This window comes from Fundulus heteroclitus, chromosome 21 (assembly GCF_011125445.2).
Source record: "Fundulus heteroclitus isolate FHET01 chromosome 21, MU-UCD_Fhet_4.1, whole genome shotgun sequence".
Taxonomy (NCBI): domain Eukaryota; kingdom Metazoa; phylum Chordata; class Actinopteri; order Cyprinodontiformes; family Fundulidae; genus Fundulus; species Fundulus heteroclitus.
Genome location: NC_046381.1, coordinates 9,142,962 through 9,162,779, shown reverse-complemented (window position 1 = coordinate 9,162,779; position 19,818 = coordinate 9,142,962). Strand labels below are relative to the sequence as shown.

The 19,818-nt window shown below is 43.4% G+C and overlaps 1 protein-coding gene across 1 annotated transcript; it reads right to left on the bottom strand.

The window, feature by feature from the left end:
* Window positions 1–887: 887 nt before the first annotated feature.
* ankha (ANKH inorganic pyrophosphate transport regulator a) lies at window positions 888–18,542 on the bottom strand. Its single transcript, XM_012853209.3, has 12 exons — window positions 17,950–18,542; window positions 13,132–13,348; window positions 12,903–13,021; window positions 12,634–12,717; window positions 12,099–12,269; window positions 11,871–12,005; window positions 11,233–11,325; window positions 8,987–9,079; window positions 3,317–3,446; window positions 3,103–3,226; window positions 2,884–2,983; window positions 888–1,316 (listed from the first exon to the last, which is right to left on the bottom strand). The coding sequence occupies exons 1-12, from the start codon at window positions 18,043–18,045 to the stop codon at window positions 1,176–1,178; spliced, it is 1,503 nt and encodes a 500-aa protein (XP_012708663.2). The 5' UTR covers window positions 18,046–18,542; the 3' UTR covers window positions 888–1,175.
* Window positions 18,543–19,818: the final 1,276 nt, after the last annotated feature.

Genomic DNA, 19,818 nt, shown 5'->3' with positions numbered 1-19,818 from the left:
CTCCCATTCTACTTTTAGAGACTCTAGGAACCACCAGCAGACCTGCAGTCTGAGAGCGAAGTGCTATGTTAGGAACATACGGGGTAATCAGAGCTCTGATATATGATGGAGCTTGATTATTAAGGGCTTTATACGTTAGAAGGAGAATTTTAAATTCTATTCTTGATTTAATAGGAAGCCAGTGAAAAATTGGAGAAATATGATCAGTCAAAGTGGCATCTAACCCACCATTAGTCAGGTTTTATGTCTTTAAACATAAAGAAATCTGATTTATTGTTATTACAAATGATCATTTCAGCATGGAGAGAGCTCAAAATGTATGACATTCAGCCATATGATAAATGGTTCTGACTGGCTATATAATATTCTGTAAAAGTTCTCATAAAATAACGATATAAACCTGTTTGGTTGAAATCATGAGGGGGAAGCGACGCTGGCTTATAGACGGCGTATACAAAGAGTTAGACCTCACCACTGGTAAAATGTACAATCCAGACAACAGGTTTATTAATAATATGTGATTTATTTGCAAATAAGAATGCCTATACAGTATATACAGTTCATAGGACAGTCTGAATACTAGCAGGAAAAAGGCTTGGCAAGAGAACGAAAAGAGGGTCCGGCTCCCAGGCTGCTCTGAAAGGGAAACTTCAGGACGGCAACCTTTAACGCGCAGTGGCTTGATGAGGGATTCCTGACCCCTCGCAGCAACGAAATGTACACAACGCATCAAAAACAAGAATCTGTACACTGTTGTATGGAAAACACGATTGCACAACCCAACAAAGTCCCACCCAGTGGTCTGCGTTTGAATCCAAGCAAAGATCTCGCTGCTTAATCTTTGATAAAGTGACATGATTTTTTCTTTTTTTTTGGAGCCCAGTCTCTTTTTTTTTTTTTTTTGGCAACTCCACAAGCCCTCGGCTCGTCGTTCCGGCTGCAGAGGAGTGTCGGTTCTCCCGCGTCGGCGTCCCTCGTTCAGCGGTGAAAACATGAGAAAGGATACACACCCAGCTAAAGGGACTAAACAGTATTTACACCCATGGATCCGTGGTTGCATGGCTTTCTTTACAGTGTGCGTCTTGATGGTGTGCAGGTCGACACGACGGGGACCTCTGAGACCAGAGCCGCCCCCGTCTTCCTCGCTGTGGTCCTTCCTCCTGTGCCGTGGAAGCTCACTCCTGCTCCTCCTCCTCCTCCTCTTCCTCCTCCTGAAGCTCCTGGATGGCGTCCATCGGGCTGGGGGAGCTCACCTCGCTCCTGGGGCCGTTGGGGTTGTTCTCCACCACCAGCTCGTTGGACATCTCGCTGTTTCTCTGAGAACATTGGAGAAGAACGAGAAACACGTTCTCAGGCGTCACGGGGAAACGTGGGAAACAAAAAGGATTGCAGCTGCACAGCTGATAAGTTTTAGAAACGCTGCAGTTAAATAAATATGCCCCTACGTGACGATACAATGAAGCGAATCAATGTTTGCAGAGCAGAAGAATTTGTTTTTGGAACATTTGCCACGTTGAGGAAAACTGTGTTGAAAACTTTAAATAAAAAAAAAAAGACGACCGTTTTCTGCTTCGCTCGTTTTACTTTCTCCTGTTTTGGAAGAGGAGCTCGACGACACACCCTAAAATAAAAGCCCTGCAGCTAGAAGCGGTTAGGTTAGCACATGAGGAGCAACAATAGCCATTACTCTGCAGGTCAAATTAACGGATTAACATGCCCAGATGGTTTTATGAGCATCACAGCTAAACCAGAATAATTGACACAGGAGGGAATTTGATCATAAAAATCTGAGAAAACCAGGAAGGAAAAAAAATAAAATAAAAAAAATCATTTTCTTTAAAATCGCATCTTCATTTCCAACATTTATTTTTCTAATTGATGCAGCTTTATTCCAAAATTAACAAATTTCATTTTTACCCCCCAAGACACTCTATAGCAGACCTCATTATGCCAACTGAGAAAGTTGGTTGGATATTTTTTTTTTTGTGCGTTTTTAATTTAGCCAATTTATTAACAGAGCAGAGGAAACCAGAAGAATAGACCCAACAGCAGCCTGCGGTCTTCTGGTCACCAGAAACGTGTGCGCCTGGTTCCACGGCATGGTTCAGATGTTTAGCAAAGGGGGAAAAAAAAACACCCAGACACTCTCACCATCGCTCTTGGGTAATTTTTACAGCACAAAGCTCTCAGATCAACTCCCAAAATAAAAACCGCCACATCAAGGCGCCCACAGAGGCGCCTTTTCTTACAGCTTTTAAAACAGAAATCTGAATGGGCAGGTCAAAGCTTGGCTAAAACCGAACAGCATCTGCAGCAAAACTCAGGTTGGTGCTTATTTAATAATAAAAATAGATGTCAAGTCGAAGAAGCAACGTTTTAAAAAATTAAGACGTGACTTATAATACACTAACTAAAATACAACATCGGTTGTACGCTGTTATCCTGCCTTTAATACCAAAAAAATAATCATGCTGTCATTTCTCGGTTTGTATTTGAAAGTCAAATTTTAAATGTTTGTTTAATTTTAATTCCTGGGGGGGGGGGGGGGGGGTTGTTAAAGGTTTAATTGCATTTTATAAGATCAAGTTAAATTATTTTTATCAAAATGCTGCCTCTTTTACTGAACAATAATGCATTAATTTTAGAAGAAAATGCATCAAAGAAGATTTTTTTTTTCCCATTCTGAAGCGACTTTAAGCCATTTATCTCTGAACAACGTTGTCAGGGGTTTATTGTATAATCCAGCCTCGTATTTTCAGCAGCAGCATGTTTGGTTTTTAAAGACGCTGGTACCTTACTTTCCATTTTTCCCCAATCAAACCGAGCTGCAAACCTGTAATTAGAGCCTGCAGGAAACAGTTCTGGCGTCTGCGGCCATCTCACCTGTTGTCTGTAAACATAGCCGGCTGCTATGGCGACCATTGCCGACTCGCCGACGAAACCGGCTAACAGGGACCCGACGCCGAGCGTGGCCCCGTGGACCCTGCAGCACAGAGGAAGCGTTAACCTGAGGCCTCATCTAATTACCATGGAGCAGCCAGGTGGTGGAGGGGGGGGGGTGACCCTAGGTGAACTCCAGCACACCCGGCGGTCGTCACTTACCCCAAGTAAGGCAGCACGATCAGGCTGATGATCAGGACGATGATACGGAGAACCGAGCTGGGAGCCAGAACGAAGGTCTTTTTCAGGGTCATGAGCCATCCTGTCAGATGAGCCCGCACCGTCACTGCGAATAGACACAGAGGAAGGAGACGTCAGCCCGCCGGTCCAAACCTCAGCAGCCGACCGTGAGGGAAAAACACCCGGCGGCTCTCACCTGGCATGGGGAAGAAGGAGAAGATGCGAAGCGGCGCCACGCAGAGCGCGGCGAAGGTGTACTCCACGCCGATGACGTCCACCAGGATCTTCTCCGACACATGCGGGCTCCAGAAGAGCGCGAAGCAAAGCTGGACGTGGGGAGAAAAAACATGAACCAACGGGGAAAACGACGCTTTCAGGCATCAGCAGCGCACGTCAAAGCGGAGCGATTGGGCCCTCAGAGAGGAAAACTGATCTGATCATGGATAAAACATCCGTGTGTCGACCGCTTCGCTCTGCAGTCAGAGGCCGCAGAGGAGCATTTAGCACAGATGCATCCTGGTCCGGCTTCAGATGCACATGGTCAGCACATCTGCTGGAGGATTTCTGCAGTTCAGTCATGTGGCTGAATCATGCATATGCAGAATATAAACATTACAACTGAAACATTTATGCTTTAAAAAGCTTACCATTAAAAGAAACTAATGCTTTTAATCTTAAATCTCAGGCAAACTGCTCAGCATCAAATCTTTGGACCAAAAGCTCCAGTAAACGATGTTTCCCAGGCCTGACTTAAAGGAGCCAAAGGTTTCTGCAAATCTCAGGTTTTCAGGGAGTTTATTGCAGAGCGACTTAAACCTAAACCGCCTCATCAGTGATGAGCCCAGGGTCTGGGTGACCAAACCGAGGGTAATCGGCCCCCCCCACCCCCCCTAGTTTGCACTACTCCATAAATCTCCCCTCCTGATCCACAGCCTCACTGACGTTTCTTCTTTCTAGCAACCCGAGCCAAAGAGCAGAGAAACCAAACGCTGCCGCTGCTTTTTCATTTATAATGCAGCTGTGTAAAGGTCCTCTGGGCATAAAACAGGGCTTCTAAATAAATTAGATCACTGAAAAGTTTATTTCAGTACTTCAATAAAAAAAAAAAACTAATTATGCTGATTGATTACAAACACAGTCATATTATTTCTGTGTTTAATTCAGTTAATTTAGAGTATTATGGCCAATAGCTACTAAACCCCAAAATTCAGTTTCTCAGAAAATTAAATAATTACATGGAAGCAATAAAAAAAAAAAAAAAAGATTTCCACTAAAGCTACATCAACATACATAAAAGTATGAGCATGTAGTGAGAAGTATTTGGACTGGACACTTGGCTGGGGCTCCTTCTGCGTAATTTCAGCGCTGAGGTGAAGCCCGGGTTGCTTTATTAGTGCCGCTGTTGGCTCTGAGGGGACTCGTCTTCCTCTTGACAAAACGCCACAGATACCGTGGGGATCAAAGCAGGAACTGGACACATGCAATATTTTGAGTTTCAGAGAAATTGAGTTTTAGGGTTTCATTAGCTGCGCTAAGTCCCCATCATCAAACCTAACAGAGTGCATGAAATGTATCACTAATAATAGCAAATCTGTGTAATCGACATGGAAGTTTGAACTAAACTACTGAAATAAATTTTCTTTTTGATGACACTAGGATTTTCTCACATTGTAAAGAAGAGTAACAAAGCCACGTGTCTAAAGTCCCTCAGCATCACTCCTCTCACCTTGCCGGGTGTCTCCATATTAACACCGTCACTTAAACACCATATTTAGCCTTACACAAAACAGAAACTACTCAGAATAATTGTTTTTTTAGACCTTTTTGACTTTGTTTTAGGCCCTGTTTAAACAATGAAAATATATATATATTTTTTTACTGTTTCTTTTAACACATTTACATGACATTGACGCATGAAAACGGTGTTATTCCGCCTCCACGCCACTAGTTGGTGCCGTTTTTGTTAAAACTCAATACACACATGGCTACAAAAATGTTCTACCTAAAAGTTGTGGCAACTGATAAACATTCGCGATGGCAGAGGATAAAATTTTCCTATAGACAGACGACTGTCGCTAAAGGTGACTGAATTATAAAACAACTAATATTTGGTTATATTCAGAAGACTCGAACATTGTTGAAGTTTTCTTCTTCTTGTTTTTTTTTATTTTTTTTTTTATTTTAGGCAGCTATTAATACTGTGCACCAATATACTGATTTCTGTCATACTGCACACCAGCCAGGGATTCCCTGTCAGGAAAATTATATTTTCCTGCTTCCATGACAACGGAGACCAGGACGTTTTTGAACCATTAAACCCAGGGACGCATTTGAAAATTGTCCTAGTTGTCCGGGAACACATTTGCCGTTGTCGTGTGAATGAACAGGACAATCACAACCAAACTGCTCTGTTTTCATCAGGCCATCTTGTTGTAAACGGTCCGTTTTTAACACTGGTCCCAGCTAAAGAAGCTGGGCTTACCTCTTATTTTTCTATTTACCAGCTGCCAATCGATGCTCACTTTAATCTGACCTGTTGAGGCTTGCAGAAAAAAAAAAAAATTGAACGCCTGATTTTATTTTTTTATCTGAACCAAACATGGGAACAGATTAACCACAAATGACGTCGCCTTTGCTTCGGCTCGCCAGCTGTCATCACTTTATTTGGACGCAGTCACACGAGACTAAGCTGAAAGGCCTCCAGCAAAGCCTCCGTCTCCTCTGACTCAAATGCGGCATCTCCTCAACAAGCTGAGACATTCTGAACGGAGTCTGTTCTCATGAGGCTGAATTATACTTTTACATGTTATTCGCCTCGCCGCGGCTGTTTTTCCTGGAACGCCTCACATGGGTCTGTGATCGCAGCAAGTCTCGACACGAGGGGACCGTGTTGATCCAGTATCTGCCCACACCCTCTGGTTCTTGTTTACAACCTCAGCATTCTACCTCTGGCGTGCCACTCTCCTCCTCCTCCTCTTTTTTAAAGACCAAAACTTTGCCAGGGATTTCCTGTTTTTCCCTTCTCAAACCAGGAGCAGCGAGGAGCCACTCTTGCCGCGGCTGCAAAAGCTGAGTTGTGCACCTTCGGCCGGGTTTTGGGAATGCTACAACCTGCTTCTCTGAGCTCTAAAGCTCAGGTGAGATTAAAGCTCACCTCTGTAGGAAAAATCTGCCTGCATCTCCACAACCCAAGACCCAAACTGACTAATACTAAAAAACAATCGCATTGAAGCCCCGGTCCATCTCTGAACACTAACGCGCGGCCGTAAGGCTCGGCTAGAAGTCCTTTCAGAGCCTTAAACACGTCTGATGGCAGCTTGCAGGAAGAAATTCCAACATGTTTCTGCATAGCGCCCAACTGGTTATACGGGTCCTCAGAGATAACGCTGCCGGTCAGGTCGCACAAACAAAACCTGTAAACATGACAAACAGCGGGGCTCTGGTGTGAGGGAATGGTGCCCCAGGGTTAGCGGGTTGTCCGTACGCTGTCCTCTCTGGCCGACTGGACCACTGAAGCCCACTGTGGCCGTCAGGTTTAGGGTTTCTTGCGGGGGTTTTCAGGACCACTCGATGGTCAGCTTCTGCGACTGTGAGGTTCAAACTCAGCAAGACTTTGATGTTTAAAACATGAAGACTTTCCAAGGCAGAGGCTAAAAAAGGATTTCAACACACGAAACATGCTTAGCTGCTCATTTATGTGTAACCACCAGGTTTCTAGTTGCTTTGGATTATATTTGATATTTGAGCCTGTAGTGGAGGATACGGTTTGATATTAGGGCTGGACAATTAATTGTGATTTGGAAATTATATTGCAAATGCAGAGGTCTGCAATTTTTAACTGCATAACAATAAATGGATCAGACGCGTCCTTTAGGTGTTGGTAATGTCTATTATGCTTAAAGTGGGTTTGCCTCCACGTGGAAGAGAGTTGCAGCAGTGAGGTAATGTAATTTTAGTTTATTAAGAAAGAGATTTAAGTTTAAGAAACTTTCAGGAATCTCTCTGTAGCATTAAGTCCCGGTCAAACTGGTTAATACATAGACTGGTTTGTTGGTTGCACTTAATGTCCAACAAATATGGATGTCCAACTCAACAAGCGATTCTCTCGAATAAGAATATTCTGATTAATAAAAAAAACCGTTCAGTTACTTGTTTTCAATAGTCCTTAACACACCTCTTTATCTAAAGGGCATTTTTTTGCTTGTGGTTAACACAGAGGAACGTCAAAATTCAAATCGCAATTATATTTGAAATAAATCGTAATTTTGCTTTTTGTAAAAAAAAAAAAAAAAAAAAAAAAAAAAAAAATATATATATATATATATATATATATTATTATATATATATATATATATATATATATATATATATATATATATATATATATCTATATATCTATATATATATATATCTATATATATATATATATATATATATATAAAAATAAATTGCCAAAATTTGCAGATTTGCAGAAAATCTTGTAGACATTTTAAATTAACTTGTGGGATGTGGCTAACTGAGAATACAAGAATGTAGGGTTGACAAAAATATTCATACTCTGAAAAGTATCGATATGCTGTATCCGGATAGGATACTAAATTTGACATGGTATCAATACTAAATATTTTGCATATGGGGCAAAACGAAGAAGAGAAACCCAAAGATCTCAACAAGCCCGTGAACAAACAGTGCTTTAAAGTGGTGGCAATGAAGTCAAGGAGCACAACAAACTTGGCCAAAGAAGGACCGACGCCCTGGCCTTCATGAGGAATTCTGACTAGAAATTCAATTCTGGTTAGAAATTAAAGTTTCAGTTAATTAACGAGAACTCATTTTTACATCAAAATCAATTAGTCGGGACGCAAAATTAGGATTTTATCTAATAAACTGACATAATAGGGAGGTGCAATAAGAAAGGAGGCGAGCTTTCTGTTTTTCTTCACATAAATACCTAAAAAAAAAAAAAACGAAAACATATGTTGTATTCAGCAGCCTTTGGCCTCATGCATGTAATTAAACTGCAGTGGCAACAGCCTTCAGAAGTCCACAGCCTGTGTGTAATTTAATAACAGCGCAGATCCGGCTGTTCAGCGAAGGCCTCAGTGGCCTATGGTGCAGAACATTAGACAACAGCAAGAGCGAGGAACACAGCAGAGAGGCCAGGAAGTTCAAAAGGTTAGAAAACAATATCTCAGTCACCTAAACTCAAGGCATTTATTCGAAAAGCAGCCAAGAGGCCTTTGCACTACAAAATTAGAACTAAAAATAAGTAAAGTTTTCTTGAAATGAATGTATTTGCCCTTGATTTGAGCAGGTAAATTAGATTATTTGCCAATGGAATGAGATTTTTGCACTTAAAATAGTGCAGTATATCTAATTATCTTATTTTAGGGGTAGAAATACTCATTCCATTGGCAAATAATCTCATTTACCTGCTAAAATCAAGGGCAATTACATTCATTTTAAGAAATTTTTGCTTATTTTTAGTTCTCTTTTTGCAGTGTGGTAACCTTGGAGGAGCTGCAGAGACCCACAGCTCGGGTGTGGAATAATCTGTGTTCAGGGCCGCTATTAGCTGGGAACTCCACGGGTTTGGTCCTTATGGAAAACTGGCAAGAAGCGATCCATGCAGGTAACTCGCCACACATACGGGAGAAAGGTGCTAAAACATGGAGGCGGCAGCATCATGCTGCGGTGGTGGTTAATATAAACGCACAAAAGCAGAGTTTTCAGAACTTCATTCACGATGGTCCGTTTACACTAAATCCTAATAAATAAAGTTTGCAGCTGTAAACGTGACGAAAACTTTTAAGGGGCGTGAACACTGTTGCTCTGCTTTTATGCTGGTGAGAGAGAAACGTCTTACCGTGAGTGACAGGGCCAGACAGGAGAAGGTGAACTTTTTAATGTGCGACTTGTTAACGGGGGTGCCAGCATTCATCTTGTTGCTGGGATTGTTCTGTTGAGCAAAAGTTCACATCATCACAAATATTATCCAATCTTAAATTACACAGACAGATACTAGATAGACAGTACAGACCAAAAGTTTGGACACACCTTCTCATTCAAAGAGTTTTCTTTATTTTCATGACTATGAAAACTGTAGATTCACACAGAAGGCATCAAAACTATGAATTAACACGTGTGGAATTATATACTTAACAGAAAAGTGTGAAACAACTGAAAATATGTCTTACATTCTAGGTTCTTCAAAGTAGCCACCTTTTGCTTTGATTACTCCTTCACACACTCTTGGCATTTCTCTTGATGAGCTTCAAGAAGTCGTCACCTGAAATGGTCTTCCTACAGTCTTGAAGGAGTTCCCAGAGATGCTTAGCACCTGTTGGCCCTTTTGCCTTCACTCTGCTGTCCAGCTCACCCCAAACCATCCTGATTGGGTTCAGGTCTGGTAATTGTGGAGGCCAGGTCATCTGGCGCAGCACCCTATCACTCTCCTTCTTGGTCAAATAGCCCTTACACAGCCTGGAGGTGTGATTGGGCTCATTGTCCTGTTCAAAAATAAATGATGGTCCAACTAAACGCAAACCTGGATGGACTAGCATGCCGCTGCAAGATGCTGTGGTGGCCGTGCTGGTTCAGTATGCCTTCAGTTTTGAATAAATCCCCAACAGTGTGACCAACAAAGCACCCCCACACCGTCACACCTCCTCCTCCATGCTTCACGGTGGGAACCAGGCATGTAGAGTCCATCCGTTCACCTTTTCTGCGTCGCACAAAGACACAACGGTTGGAACCAAAGATCTAAAATTTGGACTCATCAGATCAGATTTCCACTGGTCTAATGTCCATTCATTGTGTTCTTTAGCCCAAGCAAGTCTCTTCTGCTGGTTGCCTGTCCTTAGCAGTGTTTTCCTAACAGCTATTTTACCATGAAGGCCTGATTCACACAGTCTCCTCTTACCAGTTGTTCTAGAGATGTGTCTGCTGCTAGAACTCTGTGTGGCATTGACCTGCTCTCTGATCTGAGCTGCTGTTAACCTGTGATTTCTGAGGCTGGTCACTTGGATTAATTTATCCTCCGCAGCAGAGGTGACTCTTGGTCTTCCTTTCCTGGGGCGCTCCTCATGTGAGCCAGTTTCTTTGTAGCGCTTGATGGTTTTTGCGACTGCACTTGGGGACACTTTCAAAGTTTTCCCCAATTTTTCGGACTGATTGGGCTTCATTTCTTAAAGTAATGATGGCCACTAGGTTTTTTTTACTTAGCTGCTTTTTTCTTTCCAAAAAAAGTAAAAAACAAAGCAACTGGACTTGTTTTCCGTAGTTGAAGACGTTTGCTTCCTCTCCAAGAAGCTTTCTCAATTCAAAAAGTCTGGAGTAATGTGGAGTAACAAGCTTTATACTACTGCCCAAACAATGGCCTTGTAATGGCTTAGACAACATGCAAATTCAACCGAATCAGGTCCACCCCTTAGTAATGGGCGGTCGTTAAAGACATTAATGCAGCAGATTAAACCAAAACTGGTCCACTCCTCTGTAACGAGGAGTCGTTAGGGTCGTTATTGGCCTGGCTTAAAGGAACAATGTTTTGATCACCCGTATGAGGGTGAGAATTGAGGTGATGATTGGCCGGAATTAATCCTATAGCTATCCTATATATTGTAAGTTTTTGAGAGTTGGAACCTAAGGCCTCCTCCTCTGTTTAAGGTTGGTCTATTCAGTAGGACTATCAGCTGTGTATCCACCTGACTTCTGCACAACACAACTGATCGTCCCAACCCCATTTATAAAGGCAAGAAATCCCACTTATTAAACCTGACAGGGGACACCTGTGAAGTGAAAACCGTTTCAGGTGACTACCTCTTGAAGCTCATCAAGAGAAAGCCAAGAGTGTGTGTGAAGCAGCAATCAAAGCAAAAGGTGGCTACTTTGAAGAACCTAGAATATAAGACATATTTTCAGTTGTTTCACACTTTTTTGTTGTTAATTCATAGTTTTGATGCCTTCAGTGTGAATCTACAATTTTCATAGTCATGAAAATAAAGAAAAACTCTCTGAATGAGAAGGTGTGTCCAAACATTTGATCTGTACAGTAGATAAGTGTACTCTAGATATATGTATATGTAACTGTGAGCAGTGCAGAGTCTGGTTTACCTTGTCAAAGGCAGGGTACACCGCTCTGAGCTCGGTTAACCAGCCGTAGGGCATGTGACCCACCGGGTATGTGGCTGTGAGCACAGCCACGGCCTGCAATGACAAACACAGGACAGGTAGAAGTCATCCGCGCGCCGGCTCTTTAAATCTAAAAATACCGCCCGGCTAAATCCATCCCGGCAGCCTAACAACAGCCAGCCAGAGAGCGGCACATGCGCCTCTCGCTTTTCCCGGAAGTTTTTCAGAGCCTCGTCTCTGGGCGGCAGCCTCGAAGCCCCCCCGTTGTGCCGCCGGCAACAATAGGCAGGGATGGCAGGAATGTTCCCGGGCCGTTTAACCGTGCCCCTACTGTCACATCTACAGTAACCAGATGAACCACCGGCAGCCTGCGTGGCCGCTGACTTCCAGTCAGTTCGTTCTAGCAAACAGCTTCGTATTGTCTCTGGAAGCTGGGTTTGGTCTCTGTGAGCCGGAAAGCTCCGCAGGGAGTTTGTCAGGGTCTGGCTTTAAAACTGGGCAAGATAGTCCGCTGGATGCTGTGAAACGGACTTTAAGACCCCTGTTGGGGTACTTGGCGGCAGCTTCGCTCATAAAAAGCTAGACTAAAACAACGAGTTGATCGATAGATGTACACGCACCTCCGTGGCTTCGGCGGACCCCTTGAGGTCCCGGGACACAAAGAGGTTGACTATGGGTCGACTGATGCGCTGCGTGGCCAGGATGAGGGCCAGGGGCCACCAGAAGCTCAGCATCTTTTTGATCGTGGCGTCGCCCTGCAGAGAAGAAGAAACCGCCAGCTTTGACCTCATTGTTGATTCTCCGTATCGTGTAAAAAAAATGGCTCCGTTCGAAGCGGCGGAAGGTACCCCGACGTCGAGGCCGCTGGAGTCCGGGATGTTGTCGTGGATGTTGCAGTAGTAGCCAATGCCGACGATGGTGAAGCGCACCACAGCGCCCATGTACAGGGAGAGGATGGGGACGAGCAGCGGCTCCACGCATTCCAGGTTACTGTGCAGCAAGACGGACACAAACACGATCTGCAGGGGGGGGGGGGGGGGGGGGGGGGGGGGAGACGACATTAAGAATACACAGTTAACAATGTTCAGCCAATCGCATGGAGTCAATCTGCAGTAGATGGACTGATTATGAGCCCCCAAAACGTCACACAGAGATTCGGATGCCCCATAATGACAGAGGAGTGAAGAAAATATAGATTTATTGCATGAATGGATGGGTGGAGAGAATATTTAGACAACGGGATACGGGCCTAGAACTTCAAAAATGTGTCGTCTTTTCTGCGTTTCCAGACCTGGGAAATACGTCAATACGATCCCAAACCTACTCAGACTTTGCTGACCGCGTGGAAAACCCTGGAAACGGTGAAGAAATGCATCTCATTACCTGAGCCACCACGTCAGAGATGGAGGCAGAGCCCACGATGACGCTGTACTTGTGCTTGAGAAGGATGCCTGCATGAATCCACGCCTGGAAGAAGAAAAAAACAAAAAAAAAAAACAACCAACCAACGTGAACCAAAAGGTTATTTCAGGTTTTAAAAACAACTTCCATTTTCCATTTTCATTTAAGGGACTAGAAACCAAGAGGAGCGGAGGATTAAAGCTTTTCTAGGTCATGTGCGCCTCAATAATCCAGCTCCTCCGAACGCTCACCATCGCATCCAGCAGGGGGAACGCAGCGAGGTACAAGAACGCCTTTCTGGTCTTTTTACCAACAGATTCATCCACCTGGTGGAGCTTATTGACAATGTAGTATCCCAAATCTGTGTACGCTTAAGGGACACAAGAGAGAAAACAACATATTAGTCTTTGCGATACTGTTTTGGGAAGACTTTCCCTTCTGAATTTCCCCAGATAAACGTCAACAATGACATCGGCGTACCTATCAGGACGTGGAGGGCGAAGGCGATGACCCCGGCTGTCAGCATGCAGAGCACAGCCTTCCTCCGGTCGCGGCGGCTGTTGACGAACACCAAGCCCACGTTCTTGAAGTCGCTCATGGGGCCGGTGAAGAACTTCATCAGGGAGTAGGCCAGGCCGTAGCTGGCCAGCATCTCCACCGTGTCCTCCTTGACGGTGGCTATGCCCCTGTTGAGGGCCTGGGTGTTCCAGCGTAGGAGGAGGAGGAGAGAGACAACACAGATAATAAGAGCAGATGAGTTCAGGTGGTGAGTCTTCTGAAAGCAGTCCCACCCTGAACCTTTTTCACAGATTTCCAGCTTGTTTTATTTGGGGTTCATGATGCTGCCACCACCGTGTTTCACAGACATGGTGAGTTCAGCCTGCCTTTGTGTTCAGCTCCTCTATCCTCTGATGCTCCCAAATAAAATCCAGTGCAACCAACAGACAAGTAGTTCGATTAGTAGCTAGAGTCCATCGGTGTGTGATCCAACCTCATAAATACAGCCGTTCTGTGAAGGCCTCACAGGAAAGGAGAGCCTTAATCAGAGAGCCGCCCGGAGGCCCATGGTGACTCTGGAGGAGCTGCAGAGATCCACAGCTGGAGGTGGGAGACACTTTAACTAAGAAACCTCAACAAATCTGACCTTTATGGCAGAGAAGAAACTCCTTATTCTAAAAGAAAAGGCTTTAAGAAGTCCAGTTTGGAGTTTACCAGAAAGGTGGAGAAAATGGCAAAAAGAAAATAATATTATTTAACCTTTTTGGTCTGATGAGATAAAAAAATAAAAAAACATTTGGCATTGGTGTAAACAGTACATGTGGATAAAAACTAAGGCAGTCCACATTAGCCTGAACAAACCATCCCCATGGTAAACCACGCTGGTGGTGATGAAGATGGATGGGGCTGAACACAAGTGAATCCTAGAAGGATTTCCTGTTTGAGGCTGCGACAGTCAGGAGGCTGGTGACAACAACCCTAAACTTACAGCCAGAGCTGCAGTGAAACTGCATTAAATTCAAGCAAATCCTTGTGTTAGAACGACCTAAATCCAGTGAAAAAAAATAAAATAAAAAAAAAATCAGTGAAAAGGCGAAATATTTGATGCTGACTAGTGCGTCCATCCAATATGAGCTTTAGTTATTATGTAAAGCAGAAAAAGGAAAAAAAAAGTAAATCTCTATGTACAAAAATGCAGCAAACGTTGGTTGTTGACTTAGGAGAGCTGAATCTGATGTTTATTTATCAATCATTTTGGAAACTAACACCCTAAATCAGCGGCCAAAGTACGGCCCAGGGGCCTTTTCTGGCCCTCACAATGATTTTGTGCGGCCCCTGACTGAAATTATTGTTGCTGAGAGGAGCCTATGACCACCGAACCAAACAACTTCAGAAATTCAATACCTTTCTATTGTTTAGGCAAAAGGAGGAGATCCATTTTATAATTTTGGATTTAAGATGAATTACAGATCCATTTTGTCCAAATATCTGATTATTTCACTAAATGTGGCATGTTTAGTTAAATGCAAAAGTTATAAAATAAATAAACATTTGCATTTTTATTTTAAAATCTACTTTGTGCCCCCCCACCCAAAAAATCCCACTTTACGATGTCGGCCCACATGGCTAAAGCTTTGGACACCACTGCCCTGAATGCACCATTCCCACTGTTAAAGGGGCAATATCATGCATTTTAATGCCTCCCTTTTCACATTTAAACCATCCAGTTGTGCTCTAAATGAAGTGGATCTGCTATGCTTTGGTCTGAATTCCTTTTTATTGCTGCCCCTCTTTTAGCCCCCCGTTATGAGGTGCGTCTTTGGCTACAATCACATGGAGCCAAATGCTGTATCCGCACAGAAAAGTTAATAGGTGTTGTAATGCATATGCCACACCAGTGAGTGGCGCTGTAATGCTGCCACAGAATTAAAGAAAGTAGAAGAAGGAAGAAGAGCATGGGGGGGGAACAACCGACCCAGCCGAGAGAAGAGTAGAGGAGCAAAACGTGTTAGTGTAAAATCCACAATAAACTGAATAGTGTCTGAAACACAACTGCGAAGTCCGCCATTGTTGTTGTTTGTGTTAGCACATGCGTGTTCGGGGAGGTCTACTTAGGCCTCAAACGTTACCACTCTGGGAGCCGGTTTAAAATATTGTCGGTTTTGCGTCTGCTTTGTCTGGATGGGACTTCCGTATCCAACTAAAAGCTTTGTTGGATAGAGCCAAACCCATCTTCGTGTAGACGGGGCCCATGTTGTCTCTTAAAATCTAATGGCGGCACTTCACACCCACCGCCCTCAGGGTCACAAAGCACTCCACTTCACCCTGATCTGCCATTTTTTGTAGTATACTGGGGGACGGTGTAATGAATTGTTTGGGTAGGTTTCTTTCACACTGTCAAGTCTGAATTCCCCCCCCCCACTATGGGACAATAAAGGTATTTCTATTCTCACGCACCCAATAACCAAACATTTTCACTTGTTTAAGTTTAGCTCTGGCATCCTTGAGCCTGGACTGCAAAAGATAAAAGGCGGATTCACAAAACTAGTTAGCTGGAAGCTAATGACCTTGTTTCTGCAGTTCTGCAGTTAATAATGTGATGTAATTGTTCAAAGAAATTAACAGGGAATAGAGAAATCTCGCCCTGAGATAGACTGGCGACCTGTCCAGGGTATACTCCGTCTCTTGCCCATTGACAGCTGAAGATTGGCACCAGCAACCCTCATGACCCCACAAGGGATAGACGAGTTTGAAAATGGATGGATGGAGAAATCTCAATGGCTCGAAGAATACGACCCAAACAGAATATAAAATATGTCTATGCAGCACCGGGAGGAGTGGCGCTTCTAGACCAAATACACCCGTGGTGGGGGCCGTGCGCTTTTCTTTCATTGGGGCACAGAACAAAAAGAATGAGACAAAAACAAACAGGGTCATATTTCAATCGCTTAATATATTTAAGTGAGCCTCAGAGGCAAATAGCCAGTTGCGACTCTCTGGAACTGCAGGTTGCAGACCCCTAATCTAGCAGGTGAAAACTGTGATCCTATCTCAATGACCGCCTAAAGGCAATACCTTCATTCTTAAACTCATTGTTAAAGTAAAACTGTGACCAATCAGAAACAGTTTCTGTGCCAGTGTATATCATCATGAGAAACTGATTTAGTATTATGACTAGGGCTGGGCGATATGGATTAAAAAATAAATCTCTGATTTTATCATACCAAATCCGATTAATCGATTTTTTCCTCCTTTTTGTTTCATAAAAATAAATTATTTTAAAACCTTGCTTTTATGTCAAGCATTTCGTCAGGGAGTTGACCTGGATTCAAAGTGCAACTAAAAACAAGCTGTGAAACATGCTTGCAAAACAAGATGGCAGCCGTGCCATTATAAACAATGAAAATATAACAAAACATTTGCTGCTAGTGGGATTACACATTGAGCTAAGAACAGGCTTCACTGCACTTGTGAACTTCAAACTAAGTAAAAAAAAAAAAAAGTAAATAAGTAAATGAAGTACCTCGTATTATGGTAAAAAAAAGTTTATACTTAATATTTTGACAATACATTTGCCTAAACATATATTCAGCATCACATGCTGTTCTCGTCATGGAAACCCAATTAGTGTATTGGCAAAATAAAATCCAGATTTTCCAAAAATGAAATCTTAAAGAATTGTAAATTCGAATTAATCATTAAATCGATTTATCGCCCAGCCCTAATTATGACTTCAGTACAGGGGCCAGGACCAGCTCTACAGGGGCATTGGACCCCGTCTAGAACCACCCCTGACCCAGAAAGACTACATTCAACTTGTCTGCACTCCTGGAGACTCCAAGTACAAAACAAAATGTGTTTAAGGTCTAAAACAAATTGGATTTGGCTTGATACGCTCCCTTTAAACACGTGGCAGTGGCAACATCATGCTTCATGGGGGGTTCTCCATGTATCATTCCCCCCCACTTCTTCCCAAAACATGCCCTACATTGTGCTGGTCCTCCACATAAAGTCCCCTCAAGGTTTTCTAGTTTGTGACACAACGGATGTGTGGAAACATTGAAGAGCAGATAAAGTTCAGAGTGGTGGCCGCGGTTATCTCAGAGCAGAAGGCAACTTCTCCCAACCGTCCTGCAAACCACCGGTTTATCTGGGGGTGCAGCTAGTTGGGGGGGGAATTGCACCTTCAGCTCCTTTAAAGACACACTTTAACTTCAGGGTGGAAGTTACAACAGCTGCCCCTTCACATTTCCCCCCTTTCCTGTTGTGTGTGTGTGTGTGTGCTATTTATACCATCCCACAGAACCATTACATAAGCATAATCCTGACATCTCCAAGCCTCAGTGTGTGTGTTTTATACCACCAGATAAGCCCATCTGGGGCAGGAAGTGGACCAAGCCAGAAAAATATGATAATTACAGGGCTAATCTGTGCTTCTGGAAAAAAAAAAAAACCCACAAATGCACAGTTGACTCAAGATATGTAAACAAATAAGAGACAGGTTGGGAAGAAATGTAAGTTGAAGAGGAAAAAAAAATCACAGCATTTTATGGCAGCAGTGACGACTTTAAAAATATATATATATATATATATATTTATTTATTTTTTACCTAAACGATGGCACAAGAGGGTGCAGGCTAAGCTAGCTGCATTTATATAATAATTAAAAAAAAAACGTCTGAAGCGTCTGTTAAAAGAGGCATAAGCAACCGTTAGCGGTAACGGTTGGAAGGGATTGCGGGAGATTGCTGCGCCGGCCGGGAAGAAAAAAAAAAAACATGGAGGAAGAGAGGAGCTCACCTGCTCTCCGAGGTCGATGGCAACATTGGTGATAGCCAGAGGCACCAGGAAGCGGAGGAGAGGCCAGTAAGGGCTGAGGGATGGGAGCTCCACCATAGTACAAGCCGCCGGGAGGACAGAGCGAGGAGCATCTGCCTCGGTGTCGGCCGGTTTATGAGGGCGGAGGAGGAAGAAGAGGAGGAGGAGGAAGAGGAGGAGGAGGAGGGGATCAACGGACCCAACGGCTGCGAGGCAAACGGAGGGATCGGGCGGCGTCGGGAGGCGGAGGTAGCGGCGGCGGCGGCGGCGGCGGCGCTCCTGCTGCGGCTAAGATTCGAAGGTCAATGGGAACCTCGGAGCGGCGCATCTTCGCTGGAAATCATCTCCGAGCAGAGGGGGCGTTGATAGGAGGAGGAGGAAGAGGAGGAGGGGAGGGGAGGGGAACCGCAAGGTGTTTCTGTGGGAGGAATGGCCTCTCTCTCTCCCTCTCTCTCTCTCTCCCCACCCGGCTAGATAAGAAGCGGTGATCCAGTGATTTAGCTCCGATCCCGACCGCGTCTCTCTGCCGGGGCAGTCACGACCCTCCCGGAGGGCTGGAACCCGCTGGTGGGTCTGGCATCACGGTGACATCAGCACATCCAGGGTGGGTGGGGGGTTTTGGACGGTGTCACTGCATGAAATAAAAAAAAAAAACACAAACACAGCTCTGCTCCCGCAAAATAAACATGCAATTTTACTTTTTATGCAAAGCGATTAAACAGAATGAGAGTAAACTCGGCCTCGTTGTCACGGTTAGTCCAGTGACAGCAGCGATTACAGTCCACACCGCACACTTCTGTCCCATAAAGTTACCTTTTACCTACTGCTCTGTGATGACTAAAAGTTTGTAAAAACTGACACCTTGTGGACAGTAAAGCTAATACATACACACAGATATAAGTTGTATATTTCTTGATAATAATATTCAGATATGATTACCCTAGGGGAAAAAGTAGTATTCTTTAACTTAATTTTTATTAAGTATACTTGAGTATAAGCTCAAGCCTTAGTATTAATGTACTTAGACTTCTGTTTATACTTTTCAGTATAAGTCAAGTATAATTCATATTACTATGCTTAAGTGTGTGTATATATATATATATATATTGCTAAGGGTAAGGACACAAGCCAGATTGGTGATGGGAATTGTTTTTAACCAGTGATTACCTGCATAACAAGGACAAACACATTCATGAGAACTGGCCAAGATTGTGTGGCCAGAGAAGGAATTTAAAGGGGACTTATCATGCCTTTCAAATCTTCCTTTTCACACTGAAATCATTCCGTTGTGGTCTTATATAAAGTGGAACTGAGATCCTCGGTAATTTACTCTCACTTCCCCCCTTTTTAACGCCTGTTCTGAGGCACAACAACTTGTTTTGGTGCTGTCTCTTTAAATCTAAATAGGGGCACTTCAGCCCACCCCACCCCATTCAAAAAAAAAAAAATTTAGGATGCTGGGGGACAGTGTGATGAACAACCAAATATTTTCACTTATCCACATTTAGCCTCAGCATCCCTTCAGCTTGGATTACAAAATCACCCAGAGAAATAAAATGGCAGATTTGTGAGACTGGTAAACTGAAAGTTCAGGACCTTGTTTAACTGCTCAACGGCTCGAAAAAATATGACTCCAAACAGAAAATAACGATATATATACCCAACTCCTGGACAGACTACATTCAAATTATCTGCATTCCTAGACCCAAAGTCATAAAAAAATATTTAAAGGAGTTAAAAGGGATTTTACATACATCCCCATTAACTTTGGTTTAAAACGCTCATAGCATACAGACATTAAACAAAAAAAATATAAACTTTGTATTTAATTTTAAACTTGAAAGCCAGATT